General features: G+C 41.6%; 1 protein-coding gene across 1 annotated transcript in view; it reads right to left on the bottom strand.

Annotated features, from left to right (window-relative positions):
• NIPA1 (NIPA magnesium transporter 1) overlaps positions 1 to 25,033 on the bottom strand; it is a 36,557-nt gene extending 11,524 nt beyond the window's left edge. Inside the window, 4 exon segments of the mRNA XM_007472277.1 lie at positions 8,752 to 8,842; positions 9,812 to 9,859; positions 24,903 to 24,931; positions 24,933 to 25,033. Of these exon segments, the coding sequence (XP_007472339.1) occupies positions 8,752 to 8,842; positions 9,812 to 9,859; positions 24,903 to 24,931; positions 24,933 to 25,033 (269 nt within the window).
• Between the last annotated feature and the right edge of the window lie 515 nt (positions 25,034 to 25,548).

Raw genomic sequence — 25,548 nt, 5'->3', positions numbered from 1 at the left:
TTTGGTACGCAGGCCTCTCACTGTTGTGGCCTCTCCCGTTGCGGAGCACAGGCTCTGGACGTGCAGGCCCAGTGGCCATGGCTCATGGTCCCAGCCGCTCTGCAGCATGTGGGATCCTCCTGGACCGGGGCACGAACCCGTGCCCCCCACATCGGCAGGTGGACTCTCAACCACTGTGCCACCAGGGAAGTCCACGGGAAAGTCTTTTTCTTGCCTTCATTTCTGAAGGGCAACTTTGCGGGGTATAGTATTCTTGGTAGTTTCTTCCATTCAGCACTTCAAACATATCATCCCCTTTTCTCCTGGACTGCAAGGTCTCTGTTCAGAAATCCACTGATAGCCTTATGGGGGTTTCCTTCTATGATTTGTTTTTTCTCTTGCTTTTAAAATTCTCTTTGATTTTAGACAGTTTTATTATAATGGGTATTGGACAAGATCATCTTGGACTGAAATTTTAGGGTAACCTATGAGCTTCATGAACTTGGATGTCCAAATCTCTCCCCTGGTTTGACAGGTTCTCAGCCATTATTCCTTTACATAAGCTTTCTACTCCTTTCTTCCTCTCTTCTTCTCCTGGGATTCCAATAATGCCTACATTGTTTCTCTTAATGGTGTCATGAAAGTCCCAGCAGCTTTCTTCATTCCTTTTCGTTCTTTTTTGTTCCTCACATTGGATATTTTCAATTGATCTGCCTTCAAGCTCACTGATTCTTCTGTTTGGTCGTCTGCTGTTAAAGCTCTGTGTTGAATTCTTCAGTTCTGTCATTTCATTCTTCAGCTCCAAAATTTGTTTGGTTCTTTTTTTACATCTTCTATCTCTTCATTAAACTTCTCATTTTGGTCTTATGTTGTCTTCCTGATATCATTAAATTGTTTATCTGTGTTCTTTTGTAGCTAAGAGTCTTTGGAACAGTTATTAGGAATTCTTTGTTAGGAAATTCAGGATCTTTATTTCTCCGGGCGTGACTGGAGGTTCTTTGGGTGGAGTCATGTTTCCCTGATTCTTCAAGATTCCTACAGCTTTGCATGTCTGCACATTTGAAGAAGCAGTCACCTTTTCCAGACTTTACGGGTAAGGGAAGACTTTCACCTAGGGGTGGGGGTATGCTGGAGTGCGCTGTGGCCCTCGGTCAGTGGTGCAGGGCACCAAGAGCAGGCGCATACGGTGGCACCAGGTCCGGTGGCGCATAATGTCTTTTGGCTCAGGCTGCTAGGGTCTACATCATCAGCAACTGTGTGTTCCATGGTGAGTACTGCTGACGGTCCATAGTGGCCGCAAGGGGTACTGGGGTCCATAGTATCACTTGGGGTCAAGTGGCTAGACACCAGGATAGGCAGAGATGGTGGCCAGAGCCAATGATGTGCACACACTCAGCTCTGAGGGCCAACTGCAGGTGCCTATATAGTTTCAAGTGCCTATATAGTGCCTGCCAGTTGCAGGCACACAGACAGCGGTAGGGGCCAAGGCAAGCAGCAAGGGCTGGGACCAACTATAAGCTCACTAGCAGCTGTGGGATTCCTACCATGGCCCTGCGGTAGCTGCACACTTCCCAGTCCCACAAGCCATGCACAGTGTAATGGAGGCTGGTGACAGGGGTTGGGCCATGGGTGTGCAAGTGCATAGCTCAAGTGGCTGGCGGCAGGTCAATGCAGCAGTGCAGGCTAGTGACAGAAGACAGGGCCTGATCCAGACCAACATATAGCTGTGGAGGCTGGCAGCCAGAGTGCCCTCCTGTGGCTGCCAGGATACCCGCTCCCAACCTGCACATTGCAGTGGAGGCCTGCAGTGTGGAAAGGCACAGCTGGAGGCGCTAGCTGCAAGGAAGCACATTGTGGTGGGGTCAGCTGTGGAGACGTAGGCTGCTGTCTTGCACTCACATGGCCACAGAGGGCTGCTTGCTGCCCGTGCAGTTCCCAGGCTCCCCAAGTGCAGGGGAAGAGAGTGGGGAAACGGAGCAAGGAAGGACTCGGGCTTCTGGCATCAGTGAACGTGAATACCTACAGGGCAAAAGTTGCTGAAATATGCAGGGGTCCACGGTGGTGAAATCTGCTAAGTTTTTCTGCAGAGCAGGTCACTGAGAACCACACTCACTCCCACTGCATGGCTGCCACTGGTATCCCCTGCTTTTCTTCCTTGCTCCTAGCCATTTCAATACACTTCAGTTTTGCCAATCTGGTGGGAGCTTCAGTGTGGTGCTCTGAAAGTCTTGGGCAAACTGGTCACTTCCTCCATTCTTCCTTTCCTGGCCAGGGGAACTCTTCCTATCTGGGAAGTTCCGTCATGGCACTGAGCAATCCCAACATGGGGGAAGGGATAAAGCAGTCAAAATGAAGCTGTCTTCTTCTTTCTTTTTCTTGCAGTTATTCTCAGGTTTTTGGTTCCACCGTTATCACTAAATTTTCTCAGGTGGACTCTGGAGCTCTCCCAGAGCTGTTTTCATTAATGGATAGCTAACTGTTAATTATTGCGGGGAGATGGAGGCTGAGTTCTTCCTTCCCAGTCTGGATGCCTTTTAATGCATTTGCTTGACTGCTTTGTGTAGAACCTCCAGTACCATTAAGAATAGAAGTGGCAAAAATTGGACATCTCGTCTTATTCCTAATCTTAGGGGGAAAGCATCTAGTCTTTAACCAGTAAGTATGATGTTAGCTGGGGCTTTTCCATAGAGATCCTTTGCAAGATTAGGAAGTTACCTTCTATTCCTAGCATATTGATTGTTTTCATCATGAAGGGGTGTTGAATTTTATAAAATAATTGTTCTGTGTCTGTTGAGATGTAGTGTTCACCCTTTATTCTATTGATGTGGTGTATTACATTATTTTATTTTTGATGTTAAATACACCTTGCATTCCTAAGATAAATCCCACTTGGCCATGGTATATAACCCCTTTTATATATTGCTGGATTCAATTAGAGTATTTTGTGGATGATTTATCCATCTATATTCGTAAGAGAACTGGTTTGTCGTTTTCTTGCGCTGTGTTTGGCTTTCTTACCGGGGTAACATTGACTTCATAGAATGAGCTGAGAAGGAACCCCTCCTTTCCTATATTTTTGGAAGACTTTGTGAAGAATTGCTATTAATTCTTCTTTACATGCTTGGTAGAATTCACCAGTTTTACCTAAGCTTTTCCCTGATGTAGATTTTTTAATTTACTAATTCAATCTATTTACTTGTTATAGGTCTTTTCAGATTTTCTATTTCTTCTCAGAACAGTTTTGTTAGTTTGTGTCTTTCTAGGAATGTGTCCATTTCATCTACATTATCTAACTTGTTGGCATACAGTTGTTTATAATATTTGCCTATAATTCTTTTCATTTCTGTACAGTTGGTAGTAATATTCCTCTTTCATTTCTGATTTTAGTATTTTTAGTCTTCTCTCTTTTTTGCTTTGTCAGTCCAGCTAAAGTCTTATCAATTTGGATGATATTTTCAAGGGACTAACTGCTTTTATTGATTTTCTCTATCGTTTTTCTATTCTCTATTTCATTAATTTATGTGCTAATCTTTATTATTTCCTTCCTTCTATTTGAGTTTGTCCTCTTTTTCCAGTGTCTTAAGATGGAAGGTTGTTTATTTTGAGATCTTTCCTTTTTTTTTTCAATGTAGGCATTTACAAATATAAATTTCTCTCTGTGTACTGCTTTAGCTGAATCCTAAATGCTTTGGCATGCTGTTTCTTCAGTTTTATTCATCTCAAAGTATTTTCTAATTTCCCTTGTGATTTATTTTTTTAAATATTTATTTTTTGGCTGTGTCAGGTCTTAGTTGCAGCACGCGGGCTCTTTGTTGCGTTGCGTGGGCTTCTCTCTACTTCTGACACGGAGGCTTCTCACTAGTTGTGGTGCATGGGCTCCAGAGAATGCGGGCTCATTAGTTGCGGCACACGGGCTCCAGAGTGCACGGGCTCAGTAGTGGCCGCACACAGGCTCCCTAGTTGTGGCGCATGGACTCTTTAGTTGCAGCGTGTGGGCTTAGTTGCCCCACGGCACGTGGGATCTTAGTTCCCCAACCACGGATCAAACTGGTGTCCCCTGCATTGCAAGACCAATTCTTAACCACTGGACCACCAGGGAAGTCCCATGATTTCTTTTCAGATCCATTGATCATTTAGTGGTAAGTTATTTAATCTCCATATATTTGTGAATTTCACCAAGTTCACTGATTTTACTTTCTAATTTCATTCCACTGTGGTCAGAGAATGATTTCAACCCTTTCAACTTTATTGATGATTTTAACGGCCTACCACATGGTCTATCCTGAAGTATGTTCTACGTACACTTGGGAAGAAGATGACTTCTGCTGTTCTTGGGTGGAGTGTTCTAAAGATGTCTATTTTATCTACTGGGCTATAGTGTCATTCAAGTCTTCTATTTCCTTCATGATCATTTCCCTAGTTTTTCTATCCATTATTGAAAGGGGGGTACTGAAGGCTGTGACTATTATTGTTGAACTTTCTATTTCTCCATTCTGTCAGGTTTTCTTTTATATATTTTGGATCTCTGTTTTTAGGTACCTATTTGTTTATAATTGTTATGTCTTCCTAACGGACTGCCACTTTTGTCATTATAAAATGTCTCTCTTCATCTCTAGTAACTTTTGTTTTGTTTTAGTCTATTTTGTCTGATACATAGCCTCTCCAACTTTCTTATGGTTACTATTTGCATAATATATGTTTTCCCTTCCTTTTACATTTAATCTATTTGTATCTCTGAATCTAAAGTATGTCTGAATTAGAAAGAATATAGCTAGATCTTGTTTTTCATCCTGCCTGACAATCTTTGCCTTTTAATTGGGTTGTTTAATCCACTGACATTTAATGTTTTTATTGATATAGTTAGATTATGTTTGCCACCTTACTTTTTGTTTTCTATATTTCACGTCTTTTTCTTGTTCCCTATTTCTCACTGCTTTCTTCTGCATTAAGTGAATCTTTACAGTGTGGCATTTTAATTCCCTTAATGATTTTTTTCACTATACTTGTTTTATTTTCCTTGTGGTTTCTCTAAGGCTTATGAGAATACATTTCAAATTGATACTAACTTAACTACAGTGAGATACAATAATGTTACTCTTATATAGTTCTATTTCCTCTTCTTCCTTTGTGTGTGTGTGTGTGTGTGTGTGTGTATACACACACACACACACACACACACATATAGTGTTTATTAAATCTGTTTGCTTATGTGCATTTTATTGAAAATGAGGTTTAACATTAGTGGAATAAATTTATTTTCCTATGTATAAAGTGGCACTTTTTGCCCTTTGTCATTTTATCTATTGGGGTTTTCATATTATTTTGGTCAATTTAAGAAATTCTTTTTTTAATATATATACATTTAAAAAATTTATTTATTTATAGCTGTGTTGGTCTTTGTTGCTGTGTGCGGGCTTTCTCTAGTTGTGAGTGGGGGCTACTCTTCGTTGTGGTGCACGGGCTTCTCATTGCGGTGGCTTCTCTTGTTGCAAAGCATGGGCTCTAGGCACCCAGCCTTCAGGAGTTGTGGCTCATGGGCTCTGGAGTGCAGGCTCAGTAGTTGTGGCGCACAGGCTTAGTTACTCTGTGGCATGTGGGATCTTCCCAGACCAGGGCTCGAAACCGTGTCCCCTGCATTGTTAATGGGATGAGATTGCTAGAATTACACAGAAACATCCTTCTTATTTTATCTTTTAGTGTAGAAAATTAACCTTTTCATTTTTATTGCTTCCAATGTTTGAAACTTCTTAACCTTCTAAGATCTGAAACACATTAAACGTTTTCCTACACATGGACCATAAACTCTAGGTACATAGCTAAACTTTTTTTTCTCCTTTTTTACAGATAAAATCTCTATATGACTTACTCTGGTTTGTGCTGGGGATGTGGGTTTGTTCAATGAATATCAGAGACATAAACTATCTGTAGCTACATGCCACAGATACTCAGGTAGGTATTAGTGGAGATGCCAGTTAACACACTGGGTTCACTTCAGCTTTACATAGCATACTCTGCACTGCTGAGTGAGATAACACACCTCAACATATCAAATAATGTCATTACACAAATCAGGCACTGAATGTAATATCAACAAACGATTCAATGTTGTATTTGTTTCTATTTCACACTTGGATGGCCATCCTGTACATAATGCTTAATTCACTTAGATCACATTTTGATGGTGCTATGATTAGGATTTAAACTGATGTTCCTACAAATTGTTTACCAGTTTTCCAAAAACTATTTATTAAAAAAAAGAAAAGAAAAGAAACACTCTGTTTTAAACTGGAGATATGACAACTAAATGCAGATACTAGACTACATCTTGCACTAGAAGGAAAAATAATGGTATAAAGGATGGTGATATAAGGATAATGGTATAGAATAATGGTATAATGGCTCACTTAACAAAATTGGAATGGGGAAGGCAGATAAGAAAGATACATTTATTATAATAATGTTAAATTTATCAAAATTGATGATTATACTATTGTTATGGAAAGGATGTCTCTCGTCTTAGGAAATACAAGTCAAAGTGTTTAAGGGTAAAGGATCATGATATATGTAACTATTGTCACATGGATCAAAAAACAAATCCAAAAAACAAAACAAGCACCACATTCATAATAGAAAAGTGCTTCTCAAACAAAGGTGATTTGCCCCACAAGGGGACATTTGCTTATGTCCAGAGACATTTTGGGGAGAGGGAGCTACCAGTATCTGATGGGTGGAGGCCAGGGATGCTGCTAAACACCCTACAAAGCACAGGTCAGCCCCCCCAAAACAAAGAATTATCTGGCCCCAAATGGTGATAGTATCAAGGTTGAAAAACCCTGATACAGAGAAAGGAAATGATGGAGCAAGTGGGATAGAAAGTCAACAATCGATGTATCTGAGTGAGGTGTATATGGATGCTGTTTTAATTTTTCTTAACCTTGTAATGTTTCTGTAATTTGGAAATTAATTCCAAATAAAACATTTTTAAAAGCCTTTTTAAAAGTACTTTGTTGTGATGATTACTTTATCATACATTAAACCACTGCAGTGAAAAGTGGACCTATTTGGGAACTCTCTATTCTATTTCACTGATATTAGACATCTTTTTTCCCAGTGCCACATTCTTTTCATTTCTGTTTCTATGTAATTCTAGCAAACTCATCCCATTAACAAAAAAAGAACTTCTTTTAAATATACATATACATATGTACCTACATATCAATATCTTTACTTTTTCCAAATTAATTTGTTTTCTTATTTTTACAAAAACATCTTATTGGGATCCTGAGTTGAAAGCATTCTTTTAATCCAGAACGCCATCTCACACGGTTCTTTGGGAAACGTCTCCTGAAGACCTGGAGCAGTGAACACTTCTAGTGAGGAGTCTTTGAATTATCAAAGTCCTTAAGAATTGACAGTTCTTTGGAAATTAATGAAGCAAGGTATTTTAATATGTGTGCATTAAAAGTGCAAAGATCATATGGTTGGGTTGTTTATTTGTCTGATTATTTTTCAGGAAACGGTGAGTGAGGCTGGGCTCTGAGAAGCTGAAGTGGTGATTCCCCAATGAGAGCCCCACTCATGTAATCTAAGCTTTTCAGGGCCATCCAAAATGCAAAGTGATGTTAAGCCACACGTGATACTAGGCATATGTTTGGATTAGAACAATGTACTACAAACACATTTTCAAAGGTTCACACGTGGAAAACGCTTTTGTGCTTTTTAGGCCACAGAACCTTAAAGCGTAAGTGACGTCAAGGTACGCAATTAAATACATCTACCATAGACACACTTCTCTGCAAGGATCTGGAGCTCTGTCTGGAATACAGCAGAATACCAATATACCAATGAATTAGAAACCTGGATGCTATTTCGCTTCTATTCTATCTCTGTTTATTAATGATTTCTTCAAAGGTAAAATAATATAAATAGGTTCACAAGAGGATATGTGTTAATATATTTAATAAATGTCTCATAAAATCATTTTCATAGGTAAGCCAAGTGTAATAAAGTGAAAGACCTCATTTGTGGTGGCTGGCTGGCTGCTTTCGTGTCCCCAGTCCTCTCTCTCCCCTTTTGCCCCATATCCAGGTAACCTGAGAAGAAGGACAGCTCACACCCTCAGGCCCTTGGCACTAAAATTTCAAACCATGTAAGCCCCAGACTGAGCATGGGAACCTCCACCTGGCTCACTTCGTAACTGCAATAAAAACTCAAGGCCCCGCATTGCTCCTGTTCTACTCCAGATCAAACCAGAGCTATTCTCCTCGGGTGATACATTTGCTATTGACTGTTGTGAGTCGTGAATCCTTTTACACAACGCACTGGAGCCCATGTGTCATTTGTCCCAACCTCCATAATCTCCTGAGATAGGGGACTGCCCAGCATCCAGCAGGGGATGTTAGGGACCCAAATAAAACACCAACTGACTAGTTTTGCTTATTGATTTCTCAGAATCACTTGCCAAGGAGCTGGGAAGACTCCAGTCTCTAGGAAGTCTTCCAGAGCAAAGACCAGGAGAGTGATGACATCATGTTGGTATCCAGGAATAAGTAAGGATTTGAAATATACTGAAGCAAATGTCTAAGAAAGGGTTAATAATTCATACAACTAAATCTGAAGGGATAAAAATTAAACCATATGGAGTGCAATAATGAAGACATATCTTCAGTTACACTTCTACTTTTATTATTTTAACAGAAACATTTAAAATGAAAAGTTTTCTTATACCTAAACTACACATTAAAAACCAAAACACAGAATCCCAGCTCTCACCCAAATGGCACTCCAAGGGCGCCAAGAGGAGTCACCAGGACTGTGGGGACCGCCGTGTAAGCCAGGAAGTTTCCAATCTGGCCAACAGCCACTGTCAAGAGAATCACAAGGGTATCACTGCAATTACAAAAATCTCTTTGAGCATTCAACACAGAGCTGAATTTTGCAAGACTGTGCTCTGAAAGGGCTACTTCTTTTTCATTACTGGTGAGGAAGGAAATATGGGGCATCATTTGCATGATTAAGAGTCCTGAGGGCAGAGGAGAGCAGGCCCCATAGTATCACTGGCCCAATTAGTTTCAACCCTCTATGGAAATTCCCAGTCTAACCAGCAGTGACTGACAGTGGGTACAAGAGTATATTTCCACTTTCTTCTTAACACATCCCTGTTTTAAGATAGACCATGTAGAGCTTTCCATGTCCCTTCAAGTGGTCTGGGATCTATTCCAGTGACACGCTGCTGGCACATCAAGTGGAAACCCTACTGTCTGTACAGGGCTGTGCCTGGGGCTGCACTGAGATAGATAGATAGATAGATAGATGATAGATAGATAGGGCTTAAAAATGAGTTCTTCAATGAATCAACGTCTACTAGAAAATTTCTTGCCTAAAAGACAATGTGTGACAAAAAGACCTCAAGATATATCTGAAATATCTAACAGAATTTTTCTTTATATATGTAAAGGTCTGAACTCTAATTTTATTATTTTTATATTATAACACATGACCTCTGATCTGGTACTTAAGGCTGAGTGAAGAAACTCCTTTGTAAAACCAGTTGTGTGGGGCACAAGCTCACCAAATGCCCACAGCCCAACTACAGATGAAGAAGCAGGAGCTGCTTAATTTCTTCAGACCCAGGACAGTCTGACCTGGACAAAATTCAGGGCCAACAGCAGGCAGCAGGATCCTCCGCATTCACCCTCCACTGTCTCCCACCATCCCAGTCCTTATTCCAAAGAACAAGCTAAGCTCATCCCACCCCCTCCATCTAACCCTGACAGACAAACAACTGATCTTACAAAAGGAGACCAAGCTCTTTACCACAAAGAGTACTTACTTGCAATTGTTCCTGCCCACCACACAATGTCTGTTAAATAGGAGGTACCTGTAAAAGAGCGAGACAAAAACATCAGGGAAGTACGAACCAAGAGGTTTAGAAGCTACATACTTAAAAGAGGAATTTTTAAATAAAACTAAAATTGAAAAGAATAATGAATGCCATACTTTTATTCATCCTACAAAGAAAATTTAGTCTATAAAGAGCAGCATGAGAAACGATTAAAAGTGGCAGAATACTTTCTGCAATCAACACAAGCTGACCCAAGCAAATAAAATCTTTATAAATTGTACTTTATTTGGGAGGGGGGCTCAACACATCACGTAGAGACAAATATTCTTCGGAGTAACTTTTTATATGTTGATTTCAAATGAGATTTGACTTTCAAAGTCCAATTCTCTCATGCATTTACTGAAACCCATTTATATGATAATTTTTCTAGCACAGGGTTCTGTGACTTGCTACTTAAACAGGTTCATAATGTAGAACCTTTGTGACATGGCTCTTTCTGCAACCATGTGAAAATGGTTGAAAGCAGACCCTTACACTCAACTCAATGATTGGACATTGTACACAGTGGTTTCCCTTTTACTCTCTTGGATTACCCTCTATGCCCCAATGCATGCCAGGGCAGGCAGAGATGGGAGCAGGTCTCCTCATCACATCCATCTCTCCTTTTGTCTTTCAGGTATGTCAAAATGCTCCTAGTCTAACAGGATTTTTTCACTTCAGACTAAAACACCTAATCTATTTGGATGTTTTAATTCGCAGTAATTTGGTATAATGAACATAGGAAGCCAGGCTGCTTCTCTGAGGAGCAGAGCTACAGGTATTTAAAAAGTACTTTTAAGAAAATGAGACCAATAAGTAATGACAGAGTGGAAGGAACGGTCTAGTTCAAACAGTACCATTTGGTAACATCACAGTAAAAACGGATTCAGGCAAGAACCATCAATGGAAACTAAAGTAAGTGAATGAAAGTTTGTTGAGGGACAGGATTGCCACGTAATCTCCATGAATCACCTCCACCAGCTTTTTTATTAAACACAAAGAGAAAAAGTTATCTTTATAGTACTCTAAGACCCTGACGGACATCACCTTAACTAAGTGGTCAAAGTTGACACCATCAGCAGTGGGACAAACCAAATCCTGTGCCTCCTGAGGGCGCATTGAGAAAGGCACAACATCACATCAGCAGTACTCCTGCCAGACTGCATCACCTGAATCTAATCATGAAGAAATTGTGAAATGGTCCACAGGCCCACAGCGTACAGCTGGCCTGTACGCTTCAAAATCGGCAAGGTCATGAAAGATAAAGGCTAAGGTACTGTTGCAAATGACAGGAAGCTAAAGAGATGTGACTAAACACATGATGTTAGATGGGCAAAAAGGTTGCTATAAAGGACAGCATTGGGGCAACTGGCAAAACTTCAACATGGATTGTTGTAGATAATTGAGTAACAAAACCCCTTCACTTTCTGCATGAGAATGCGACTATAAAGCTAACAGCCATGTGGCCAGGGGACAGCACTTAACGTAAAAATGACCTCTGATGGGCAAATGGCATCTGACTGGAGGTTGGGCTCCCCTAGTGCAATACCTCTGAGAATAGGAACAGCTCTTTCAGGGCCTGGGAGGCCTGCCTCTATGACTTTATACTGGAGGGCATGAGGCTTGTAAAGCTGGGCAGCTGTGGCACCGTCTGCTGCAGTTCTGCCTCTGGGCCCCTAAACTATGCTCTGCCTCTGCTACCAGGCTCCAACAGAGAGGGCCTGACACTGGCTGTGGCTCCTGTCCCATGTCCTTCTGAGTGTGTCTGATACAAATGTGGCCCATGATGGCCTACATATCAGAAAGTAGAGCTGAGCTGAAGAATGCCCTGCAGTGAACACTGCAGAACAATGATCAAATATTAGTATAGAATCCTTGTTCAATTTCCCAAATGTGCTAAATCACACTGTGGCTATTTTAGAGCATGTCTTTTACTTACATGTGGAATCTGAAAAAAAAAATAAAGACACAGAATTGTCAAAGCAATCCTGAAGAAAAAGAACTAAGCTGGAGGCATAATCCTCCCAGACTTCAGACAATACTATAAAGCTACAGTAATTAAGACAGCATGGTACTGGCACAAAAACAGACAGATCAATGGAACAGGATAGACAGCCCAGAAATAAACCTATATACCTATGGTCAATTAATCTTCAACAAAGGAGGCAAGAATATATAATGGAGAAGACATTCTCTTCAGCAAGTGGTGTTGGGAAAGCTGAACAGTGTCACGTAAATCAATGAAATTAAAACACTTCCTCAAAAAAAAAAAACAAACACTCCCTCACACCATGTTCAAACATAAACTCAAAATGGCATAAAGACCTAAATATAAGACATGACACCATAAAACTCCTAGAAGAGAACATAGGCAAAACATTCTCTGACATAAATCGTAGCAATATTTTCTTAGATCAGACCCCCAAGGCAAAAGAAATAAAAGCAAAAATAAACAAATGGTACCTAATCAAACTTAAAAACTTTTGCACAGCAAAGTAAACCATCAAAGAAACAAAAAGACAACCTACGGAATGGGAGAAAATATTTGCAAACGACACAACCAACAAGGGCTTAATTTCCAAAATATACAAACAACTTATGCAACTCAATATCAAAAAAACAAACAACCCAATCAAAAAATGTGCAGAAGATCTAAATAGACATTTCTCCAAAGAAGACATAAAGGTGGCCAACAGACACATGAAAAGATTCTCAACATTGCTAATTACTAGAGAAATGCAAACCAAAACCACAATGAGGTATCGCCTCACACCGGTCAGAATGGCTATCATCAAAAAGTATACAAATAATAAATACTGGAGAGGGTGTGGGGAAAAGGAAACTCTCCTACACTGTTGGTAGGGATATAAATTGGTGCAGCCACTATGGAAAACAGTATGGAGGTTCCTTAAAGAGCTAAAAATAGAGCTATCATATGATCCAGCAATCCCACTCTTGGTTATATATTGGGAAAAGATGAAAACTCTAATCTGAAAAGATACATGCAGCCTGATGTTCACAGCAGCATGATTTACAATAACCAAGACACAGAAGGAACCTAAGTGTCTATCAACAGATGAACAGATAAATAAGATATGGGGTGTGTGCGTGTGTGTGTATACACACACACACGCACACACACACAATGGAACATTACTCAGCCATTAAAAAGAATGAAATATTGCCATTTGTAGCAATGTGCATAGACCTAGAGAATATCATACTAAGTGAAGTTAAGTCAAAGACAAACATTATATGATATCACTTACATGTGGACTCTAAAAATAATGCAAATGAATCTATATACAAAACAGAAACAGACTCACAGACACAGAAAACAAAATTATGGTTACCAAAGGGGAAAGGGAGGGGCAGATAAATAAGAAGTATGGGGTTAACAGATGCACATTACTATATATAAAATAGAAAAGCAACAAGAATTTACTGTATAACACAGAGAACAATATTCAATATCTTGTAATAACCTATAATGGAAAATAATCTGAAAAAATACATATAAATAACTGAATCACTTTGCTGAACACCTGAAACTAATATTGCAAATCAACTATATTTCAATTAAAAAAATTTTCAACAAAACCAAATTTATAGATACAAAGAACAGATCAGTGGTCTTTGTTTAATTATTGTTATATATGTTACATTTTTTATGTTACAAACCCAACAATATATTGTTGTAACTTATAATAAAGGTAATGTAAACTTTGTTATTTTATATCCTAAAGAAGCTTAGAAAACAAAGGAAATCAAGTATAGACTTACAGTAGACCTTTTCATTGTTATAAAATGTCCTTCTTGGGCTTCCCTGGTGGCGCAGTGGTTGAGAATCTGCCTGCCAATGCAGGGGACATGGGTTCGAGCCCTGGTCCAGGAAGATCCCACATGCTGCGGAGCAACTAAGCCCGTGTGCCACAACTACTGAGCTTGCGCTGTGGAGCCCACGAGCCACAACCACTGAAGCCCGCGTGCCTAGAGCCTGTGTTCCACAACAAGAGAAGCCACAGCAATGAGAAGCCCATGCACCGCAACGAGGAGTGGTGCCCGCTCTCCACAACTAAAGAAAGCCCGCGCGCAGCAAAGAAGACACAATGCAGCCAAAAAAAAAATGTCCTCCTTTGGCTACAGTAACAATTTTTGCCTTAAAGTCTGTTCTGTTTCATACTAGCATGGCCACTCCTGCTCTCTTTTGTGTATTCGTAAATATTCTTGCTTATTATTTAAAATAGCTGTGAACACATTTCATTCTAGATCTTGAAGCTTGTTTTTATAGCAGATGCACACAATAATTTACTCAACAGCTTTTCAAAATTCTATATATAGTATTCAAAAGATTTTAGGGACTCTGAGATGAAGGAATCAGTCACAGTCTTTTCTGTTGGGGGTCTATGCTGGGGGCAGGGAAAGGCCCATTCCTTTTACTGTGATGAATAGTTTTGTCGTGAGTGCTTACGAAGTCATGGGATCACTGTTACAGCAGCAGCTAGAATGTGGGCAACACTCGGGCAGTGAAAGCTTGTCCAAGGATGCCAGCACAATGGGACCCACTGAGGCTCTCCTCTTTCACTGCTATAGTTTTCCCCACACCATTAACTACCACACAGCACGTGCTTTTGATAGTCTGAAATGGACTCTGTCATTAAATGGGGAAGAACCTGGGATACCTCGTACCCAGGGCTACAGAAATAACAAGCCTTTGGTCTCCCTTTAGTCAAAGGGTACAGGTTAGTTCCAAGTGTTTAGGGTCCTCCCACTCACACTCCCCAGGAGGAGCTTGTGTTTGCTGAAATCCAAAGGTATTGCGATCACCCTCACCTTTTAAGCCAATATTAGGCAAAATTTTTCTGCTTCCATGGACATTAAGTAAGTTAAGATTTTCTGTCGGGATACTTGCCCCACACCCCTAACTGTAGATCAAAGGGATACTGCTTCCCATGGCCCCCAAGGGCTCCAGCTCAGCAATATCCCCAGTGCCCACGGAAGTAGCCCATGGCTCTTCTTGCCCATCCACCTGTGCCTAGCATCCTCACTGAGCTGGCTGCCCCAGGTTCCATCCTTCTGCAGCCAGGAATTCCTAGGAACCTGCATTCCATGTTAGCCATTGGCCCTGTCACAGATACTATTTTCTTATGTCCTAAAATGACTTGGTTTCTTCACAGTTTCACCTTCACAATTGTCCCTAAAAATCCTAAAGTTACTCACCTGACACCCTCAGGAGGCACCTGTTCAAGCCTATGGCCATGCTCATCCTCTTCCCAGCTGATGCCTGGGACTTTTCAAGTTCTCTGGCCTTAGCAAGAACAAGGAACCTCAGAATTGTAGAACACTGGTTTTCTGTTTGTTTATTTGACTATACTCATGCCTCCTCCCCTCCACTCCTAGGTGTGGGTTGCAAAGGTAGCAGCACCTAAAGTCTAGAATTTTTTCCCCCCTCATACTGGAAACCTTGGATGAGAGTTGAACGGTTGTTTATAACAGCTGAACTACAAGACAAAGAAGTGTTGTGCAAATACAAAAGAGACTTGTCAGGATGATAATATCAATTGGCATTGATGTTGTCCAACCATGGACTCGTGGCTTTGAAAACCTTCCATTTAGGTTTAAATGTGTATCAGAAATGTCCTTAAAATATGACTTTCTAGCACAAAAACACAGGCAAACTGCTTCCACTCGCGTGTGCTCTGGAGAGCAACAACAGAGTTGCTCCTATCAGCAAAGCAGGAGTGGATCACTAAGTCCTTTACGAATTAATTAATGCCTTAACTTTAAAAAATGTGTAAAAAGATGCTACATAGTTTTTACAGAGTTCTTAAAAAAGGACTATCAAGAAAATTTCTTTCCTGACACCTACACAGCTAGATGAGGGCATTAATTAGACTCAGTTTGAGCACTTGGTATTCACCAATTTATGAATGGATTTAGTACTTGAAGTTCTTTTGTATGTTGGTTATTAGATATGCAGAACTTATTTTCCTAAAGAAATAGTTGGGCAATCTTGAAAAAGAAGAACAAAACTGTATGACTTATACTATCTGATTTTAAGATTATAAAACTACATAATCAATACAGACTGGCGTAAGGATAGACATATACAATAAAACAGAACAGAGTTCAGAAATAGACTCACACACGTACAGTCAGATCATGGACTAAAGCAACAGTATAATTCAGTAGGGAAATTTCCTCAACAAGTGATGCTGAACCAAATGGATACCAGTAGGGAAAATACTGAACCTTGATTCATACCTCACTCATATACAAAAATTAACTCGAGATAGCTTACAGACCTAAAGGTAAAAGCTAAAGCTATAAAACTCCTAGAGGAAAACACAGGAGAATGCCATTGTGACCTGAGGAGAAACAAAGATTTTTTTTGGCAGAAATCAGAAAGTACTAACCACATAGAAGGAAAAAAATGATAAGTTAGACTTCATCAAAATTAAAAATTTCTGCTCTTCAAGAGGAAACATTAAGAAAATGAAAAGACAAGTCTCAGAGAAAATATTTGCAATTCCTAAATCTGCCAAAGGACTTGTATCCAGATTACACATACATGTTATATATAATGCACACTATTAATAATAAAAAGATACAATCCAGTAAAATACAGGCAAAAGTCTTGAAAAGACACTTCAAAAAGAGTGTATACAAATGGCCAATAAACTCAACAAAAGATGCTCAATATCATTAGGTATCAGGGGAATGTAAATTAAAATCACAATGAGATACCACTGTACACTCACCAGAATGGCTAAAATTAAACAGATCACAACACCAAATGTTGGAGAGAATGTGGAACACCTAGAACTCTCATTCATTGCTGATGGGAGGGTAAAATGGTACAACTGTAGTTAGAAAGTGTTCAGCAGTTTCTTAAAATTTAATTATGTACCTACTCCATGATCCAGCACTGCATGATCCAGCAATGCTCCAAGGTATTTACCCCAAAGATAAGAAGACTTTAAGTCAAAAAAGAATTATGTAAGAATTGTCATTGCAGCTTTCCTCAAACAGCAAAAATTTGGAAACCACCAAATTTTCAGAATAGATAAGCAAATTGTGGTATATTCAAACAATGGAATACTACTTAGCAATATAAGTACGACTGATACACATATCACGATGAATATTCAAACCATGATGAAAGAAAGAAAGAAGAGTAGACATAAGAGAATACATACTGTATGATTCCATTTATATGAAGTTCAAGAACAGGCAAAACTAATTCAATCTATGCAGATGGATACTAGGAGAGCAGACCCTCTGGTGTAGGGAGGACAGAATGATAAAGAACACGAGAGAACTTTCTAGGATGACAGCAATAATTAATTTCTTCACCGAGGTGTTGGTTACACAGGTATATTTATTTGTCAAAACTCACCAAACTGGGACTTTCCCCGTGGTTCAGTGGTAAAGAATCTGCCTCCCAAGGCCACGGACGCGGGTTCAATCCCTGGTCAGGGAACTAAGATCCCACATGCTGCAGGGCAACTAAGCCCTCACGCCACAGCTACTGAGCCAGCACACCTCAACTGGAGAGCCTGTGTGATGCAAACTACAGAGCCCACGTGCTCTGGAGCGTGTGTGCCATAACTAGAGAGAGAAAACCCTCACGCCACAACTAAAGAGAAGCCCACACACCGCAACGAAGATCTGGCGTGCGGCAACTAAGACCCAACGCAGCCAAAAATAAAATAAATAAATAAAAAAGAATAAATATTTTTAAAAAATCATTATTGTAAAAAAAAAAACACCTCACCAAACTAATCCTTAAGATCTACGCAGCTGACTATATGCAATTATACTCCAATATTTAAAAAGAAAAAATAGTTTATAAACAATAGCTAAACTTCTAGGTTAGCCCACGCAATGCTGACCATAATGCAATAACCACTGTGACAGTTTCTCACAGTTTCTGTGGGAAATGACATTCGATGTTTCACAGGGAATAAGTCCAGTATATATTAACACATACTCCCTCCAGGGAAGCTCTCTATCAAATGTTTACCGGAAGCATCACGTTCCTTGGTGAATACAAAGACTTATAAAGACACCCAAGGCGTGGTGTCTGCCCTTGAAAAGTGTTCTCTTCCTCCTCACCTTTACTGCAGCATTTTCCTTCTCCCCCTCTCTGAAACCAGGGCTGCCCCCACTCACCCTGAGTACAGAGAAGCCAAAGTGGCCAATTCCCATTTCCACGACAGGTAGATGTCAGGCATTTATACCTGTACTGTCAGGCTCTGTTGATGTGAACAGAACAATCTAAGAAAATGAGCTCTCTCAGTCATGACTCCTATACACACACGTACTATACTATATACACACATACACACAGTTTATTGAAACATCACCACTTTTAAAACTGTATTTTGGGGCTTCCCTGGTGGCGCAGTGGTTGAGAATCTGCCTGTCAACGCAAGGGACACGGGGTGGAGCCCTGGTCTGGGAGGATCCCACATGCTGCGGAGCAACTGGGCCCGTGAGCCACAATTACTGAGCCTGCACGTCTGGAGCCTGTGCTCCGCAACAAGAGAGGCCGCGATAGTGAGAGGCCCGTGCACCGCGATGAAGAGCGGCCCCCGCTTGCCACAACTAGAGAAAGCCCTGGCACAGAAACGAAGACCCAACACAGCCATAAATAAATAAATAAACAAAACAAAAAAACCCTTGATATTAAAAAAAAAAAACAAAAAAAACAAAAAAAAAGCACTCTATTTTGAGGGAGCTATCCAAACATTCATATGCAAAGATATTCAATATAACATATTATACTAGCAAAGAAACTGGAAACACTCATGTCCTACAAAAGGAGAATGGTAACATTCATGCAGCCACTGAATATCTTTTCAAAGGATATTTAACAGCATGGGGATGACAGACTTGAGAGCAACCACAGGACATAAACTGGCACACAGTTTTCAAAGTACATGATGAAGAGGTGTACCACCAATAGCAATGTATGGATCAAAACTGGATCTTGGTTCTAAAAGATAAACTGGGAAAAACTGATGAGATAATCACAGAAATTTGAACACCGACCAGGTATGTGAGAATATTAAAGAGTTATTGTTAATTTTTAGGTGCAATAAAGGTATTACAGTTATGTTTAACAAGGAGACACTCACTGAAATACATAGATGAGATGGTATTCTGCCTGGAATTTGTCTCAAAAATTCCACTGGGGTGGGGGCAGAGGAGTGGCACTGGGGTATAAATGAAATGAGATTGGCTCAGACTAATGATTGTTGAAGCTGGGGGATAGGTATATGGGGGTCTATTACACTATTTTCTCTATGTATATGTTTGACATTTTTCATAGTAAAAAGGTTTTTTTCAAGATTTTAAAGATATATATAATTTTTTGGAATGTCTGATAGGTGGTGTTTATTTTATTATTCTCTATACCCTACATATGTGTTATATATTTTTTGCACACAGGATTTATTCATTAAAATTCAATTTTGAAATATAGTATTGAATGTGACTAGGAAGAAATACACCCTAATTGTAACAGTGGTTACCTGAAGGTGAGGAGATGAATGCTTTTTATTTTCCTATTCGTAATTGTATGTACTTTCTAGATTTTAAACAATGACCATATTTCTATAACCAAGAAGAAGATGCTCTTTTAAAAGCATGACTGTGCCCAGGTTCTGGGAATTCATGGTATACTCTGCTGAGTAATCATATCATACCAAAGAGCTCTGACTGGGCATGAACATGCAAGGTAAACCCTCTGCCTGCCCACCCTCCCTGGCTGATCTAGGCAATATCTAAAAGGGGTCAGTTTACCATCACAGGTTCCTGGCCCGGAAACATTAGGGAGTGTGGGGTTAGGGAGTGTGGGATTGAACATATTCTTCTTGAAAAGTGGTCTTTTTTAGCCGCTCATGGCTACATTTTTTTTTTAAAAAAAGGACTGGGTGGTTACTCACTGAGGACTTAAAGGGCTGGAAATATAAATTACATTATATTTTATACTATTTATGTATAAATATTTTTGAAGAAAAAATATACTCTGTCCAAGAGAAATTCATTAACACCAAAGGTATTTCATGTAGGAATTTATATTAGTGATCTATTCCCACATTTGTCACATGAAAATGATAAGATAGGGAGGGTGCGAGGGAGGGAGACGCAAGAGGGAAGAGATATGGCAACATATGTATATGTATAACTGATTCACTTTGTTATAAAGCAGAAACTAACACACCATTGTAAAGCAATTATAATCCAATAAAGATGTAAAAAAAAAAAGAAAATGATATTTGCCTTAGTTTCGGGGTATTATTTATACTTAATGTTTGGGGTATTATTATTCTTATTTATAATAAAACAGTATCCGAGTACCAGCTTTTTCCACCTAGACCGTGAAGCCCCTCATCAGAAAAGTCTTATCTCTAGGTGAATTTATGTATCTTCCCCCTCACCTTTCTCTGCTGGGGAGCAGCAGAGAAAAACCACCTTCAAAGTCAGCCCAAGCTGGGTTCAAATCCTGGTGCCACCAGTCCTGTATCGGGTGCATGCCTCAACTTCCTCTCCTGTATCACACCTCCTGGGATCCATGTCCCTGTGCCATCCCCTCCCGCAGTTGACCTGGGTTGGCCCTGAGTACACCAACAGAATGTGGCAGAAGTGGTATTGCCAGACCTCCAAGGCTAGGGCACAGGGATCCATTCGGCGCTCACCTTAGTCTTTGGAAGGTTTGGTCTAGGGGAAGCTATCCACCATGTAAGAAGACTGACTTCCCTGAGACCACTATGGTGTAAGGAAGCCCACGGTAGCCACGTGTGAAGAGAGTATATGGAGGGATGAAAAGAGGTGGTGGGGGGAGGCAGCTCAGGAACCATCTTGCTGTCTCAGCTATCCCAGACAAGTGATGAAGTCATCTCAGATGACTCTAGCCCCAGCCACCATCTGACCGCAACCCACTGGAGACCCCAAGGAAGCAGGGCCCATCTGAATCCAGTCAGCCCATGGAACATGACAGATGCATGAGTCAGGGACATCATAAATCTTCTGTAAGTAGCAGCCTTCTTTATCTTCTCTTCTCATGGAAATACTATCAAGTAAACCAGATATGTACAGGCTGTGGAGCCATTCAAATGCTCTTAACACTCGCCCTATTCTCACCATGTTCCTTATCAACGATCTCCCCTTGGAGCTAGATAGATATCAGGGTTACAGATTTTCAGATCTAGCAGTAACTCTGGATTCTGTTACTTAGTAGAGGCCACAGGTAAATGAGGTCAGCTCTGAATAATTTGAAGAAAGCTCAGAAATAAAATACGAGGTTTGGTTTTACCCTCTTTACTCCAGGGTTACTCATGGCCAATTAGATAGCATTACTGAGTGTCCACCACATGCCTCCCAGTGGACAGGACATGTGCCCTGCCTTGAAAAGCCAGGATCCAGGGGGAGCACAGACAAGTGAACAAGCCATCATACCACAGGTTTCAGGGGCAGGAAGGGGCTGAAGACAGGCACCAAGAAGACACACGGCAGGAGAGGAAGCTGACCCCATCTGTCAGGGTCTAGAGGGTTTACAGAAGCTGGAGAAACCAGAGTCAAAGGGCTGCAGGGGTGAAGATAACATGTGTGTGTCTCAGCTCTGGGTTTGGGGGTACATGCACCTAGGTGTGTGCCTGGGAATGGCAAGAGAGGCAAGGAGAAAACATGTACATTCCATGATCAGAGAGCACATGCCCTTCAAAATCAGTACAGAAGGCTTGAGACTAGCAGGTGGTATGCTTGGATCCCAGTTTCCACTCTCACAAGACAACTCACTCACCTTCCGAGCATCTTAACAGTGTGACTACACCACTAGGCTGTACTCCTCTCAGGAAGGAGACTATGAAATCTGAAAAGGATTTTTTTTATGGTGTTAAAATATATATCATAATATTTAGCATTTTAACCATTTTTAAGTGTACAGTTCCATGGCATTAAGTACATTCACCTTGTTGTGCAATCATCACCACCATCCATCTCCAGAACTAACCTATCCTCTAAACAGACACTCTGTGCCCATTAAACACTAACTTCCCATCCCCCCTCCTCACAGCCCCCTGCAACACCATTCTACTTTCTGTCTCTGGGAATTTGACTATTCTAGGTACCTCATATGAGTGGAATCATACAAGGTTTGTCCTTCTGTGACTGGCTTATTTCATTTAGCATAATGTCCTCAAGGCTCATCCATGTTGTAGCATGTGTCAGAATTTCCTTCCTTTTTAAGACTAAGTAATATTCCTTTGAACGTATATACCACAATTTGCTCCACATTTTCTCTATTGTGAATAATGCTGCAATGAACATGGGTGTGCCAATATCTGTTCAAGTCCCTGCTTTCATTTCTTCTGGATATACATACTCAGAAGTGGAATTGCTGGGTCATATGGTAATTCTACATTTAATTTTTTTGAAGAACCTCCCTACTGTTTTTCATAGCAGCTGCACCATTTTACATTCCCACCAACAGTGCACAAGGGTTCCAATTTCTCAACATCCTCACCAATGCTTGTTATTTTCTGTTTTGTTTTTTTTTAAACAATAGCCATCCTAATGTGTGTTAGGTGGTATCTCCCAGTTTTGATGAAAGGGATTTTAAAAAGATCGTGGTTCTTCCTGGCCTAGGACATTCTACATAGAGTCACTCATCTATGCAATTCTATGACTTTCCTGAGGCTGCCTCCACAATGTCTGTCTGAGGGCAGGACATCATCCCCCCCCAGTTAAGAGGCTCCCAGGCCATCCTCACCTATCCACCAGCACAGAATTCTAATGTTGCAACTGCCTTTCAACAAATTATCTTCAGACTTGATGGTCACCTTGTTTCTATCTTCTAAGCTCTGCTTCAAGTGGGCTCTAACAAGAAACATACTATCAATGACCTGTGGCCCCAGGTGTCCCCTGCCCTCTTCCCATCTTCAGGGTCTTTCAAAGCCACACCAGGAGTGAGGCAGTTCACCTTGAGCCTGTGTTGTGGGTGGTGCTCCTAGCCTATCCATTCCATTCCATGAATGATATTCCATTCATTGGGACGGTCCTTTCAAGAGTGAGTGAAAGCTGGTAACAGAGAAAGCTGCACCCCAACTCCTCCCCCACAAAGGAAGGGCTGTGACCAGAACTTGGCTCTCCTGAAGCTGAGACTTGAAAGAAATGCTGGTGCACGGCAGTGCAATAAAGCTGAAACTTTCAGTGAGACAGCTTTTTACAGTGTAAGACCATCAGGTCTCCCTTAGCACAAGAACTTGACTCCCCAGTTTTTAGCCACCCCCTCTTTCCTCCCATCTCCCCCATTTCAGTCATTTCACAACGGTCAACTATGCTGCTTATTAGCAGAGGTAGAAAAAGGTTTCAGGGGGAGTGGATGCTAAAACTATGCATCCTCAATACCTACAACAGTGCCTGGCACATAATATGAGTTTCGTGAATATCTGTTGAACAAATCAAAATTAAATTTATCAAAACAAGACTATATGTCTGTCTTCCACCATTATGAGCAAGCCAGGTAGCTTGAATTAGAAGTGGTGGGTAGTAACTGGAGAAGTATGAAATCAGCAAATATCACATTTTCACTCATTTATTTAAGGGCATAGTATGCAGGTATAAATAAAAGCATGAATAATGTTTTTTTTTCAGGTTGCTGTGTTTTTTATTTTCTTAGTCACTAATTCCCTTGAACACATAAGCTGAGCTGAAATAACATATTTAATTTTACTCAATAATTATTGTTTTCTGTTAACTGAAGTCTATATTCAGGTTTCCTTAGATTTTACCTAATGTCTTATGGCCATGTGTCCTCAGGCTCCTCCTGGCTACGACAATGTCAGACTTTACCACCCTGACAGGAGGACTGGTCAGGTATTTTGCAGGCTGTTCCTGAATTCAGGTTTGTGTGATGTTTTTCTCATGGTTAGACTGGGGTCATGGGTTTTGGAGATCATGTACCTATCCTATCAAGGGCACATGTGTTGTTTATTTTTGAATCATGAAGAACATGTCACCCACCCCTGGAGCCCCTCAAACTGACAGGTGCTCCCTGAAAAGTGCGCTACTGCCAGATGTCCATTTGTTACCTTAGAGATACATCTGCATCCTAGGGAAACCACGCTTGGTTTTATTTAGATTTTATGTACAGACTGCAGTGTTTTCACTTCGAAGTTGAATTCTTTAACAAATATCTATGATTTTATATTTTCGCTCAATATTGTAGGCCTCTTTATCTCTTTCCTCAGTTCACTCCTGGCTGATCATCCAGGGCACTCAAGAGAGTTTCACTTTCATTAGAGAATCTGAACTATTAAATAAGTTTACTTATTCTTAAACCCATGACCTGGCGGTTTCCTCCTTCCCAGAGAGCTCCTAACACTATTCCTTTTTTTTTTTTTTTTTGCGGTACGCAGGACTCTCACTGTTGTGGCCTCTCGCGTTGCGGAGCACAGGCCCCGGACGCGCAGGCTCAGCGGCCATGGCTCACTGGCCCAGCCGCTCCGCGGCATGTGGCATCTTCCCGGACCGGGGCACAAACCCGCGCCCCCTGCGTCGGCAGGCGGACTCTCAACCACTGCGCCCCCAGGGAAGCCCTAACACTATTCTTGTAGAACAACCACAAGACTCTCTCAGTCCTTCTGGACACGTTCAGTTTCAGTTTCAAAACATGCTACATCTTGCGTTCAGTAAACTGTCTCAGGCCTCTCTTATTACAAAGGAACACTGGCAAAGAACTCTGCTACATCTTAACACTTTCCACATTGATAAGCAGTGGTGTTTGGTGGCTTATCCACCCAGGGAATAATACTCAGTTGGCCCAGTTTTGGTGGTTTTAATCTTCCTTGAGTGTTCTTCACACTGAAGATCACTTGTAGTCAGATGGGTCAAATCTAAACCAGAGATGGTTCAATCAAGGACCCCAGGAACAGAAGCCACAGGAAAGGTCAGAAGTCTCGCTCGACCCTGAGAGCGAGCGCCTCCTTGGCCCGCAGGTCCCACCCCGGCCTGCCTAGCACACAGCTCTTACTTCTGCACTGGTGTGGCCAATGCAGGGGGAGAAGTCAGCAGGTCCTGCCCTCTAAGTGCACCCCAGGCCGGAGTCACAGCAAAGGCGGGAGGCCCATCGCTCCTTCTGAGCAGGCACTGGGCTCCGACCATTCGGGGGATACTGCAAACAGGAAGCTTTCCCTAGCAGCCGGTGGGTGCGGGTGACAGGGACGCCTGGGCGCCAACCAGAGGGCTGGTCGGTGGGAAGCACGGCTGCAAAGCGATTGGGTCTCGGAGGGAGGAAAGAAGTCTGCGGGAGAAACCTTATAAAACTGAAGAAGGCTTCGCCAGCGCTGGGAAGGGAGAAAGACCGTGGCGGCGACACAACTACCACCACTCAGGGCGCACCGGCTAATACCCAGGCCGCCTCCGGAGCTGCTGGAGGTCTAGGTTCGGCCGCGGTGGCAGCGCTTCCGGCGCACAGAACCGCGTCCGCGCCTGCGCTGCGGGTGGTCTGGGTGCCTCGCGCCCGCGCAGCTGGCCCTCCAAGGTGCCCCGCCCCGTCTCCGGACCCCACTCCGGCGACGACCGGACCCCCCCCCCCCCCCCCCCCCCCCCCCCCCCCCCCCCCCCCCCCCCCCCCCCCCCCCCCCCCCCCCCCCCCCCCCCCCCCCCCCCCCCGCCCC

Source organism: Lipotes vexillifer, unplaced genomic scaffold (assembly GCF_000442215.2).
Source record: "Lipotes vexillifer unplaced genomic scaffold, Lipotes_vexillifer_v1.1 scaffold200, whole genome shotgun sequence".
Taxonomy (NCBI): domain Eukaryota; kingdom Metazoa; phylum Chordata; class Mammalia; order Artiodactyla; family Lipotidae; genus Lipotes; species Lipotes vexillifer.
The sequence above is the reverse complement of the archived record's forward strand: the minus strand, read 5'-3'. Positions and strand labels throughout refer to the sequence as shown.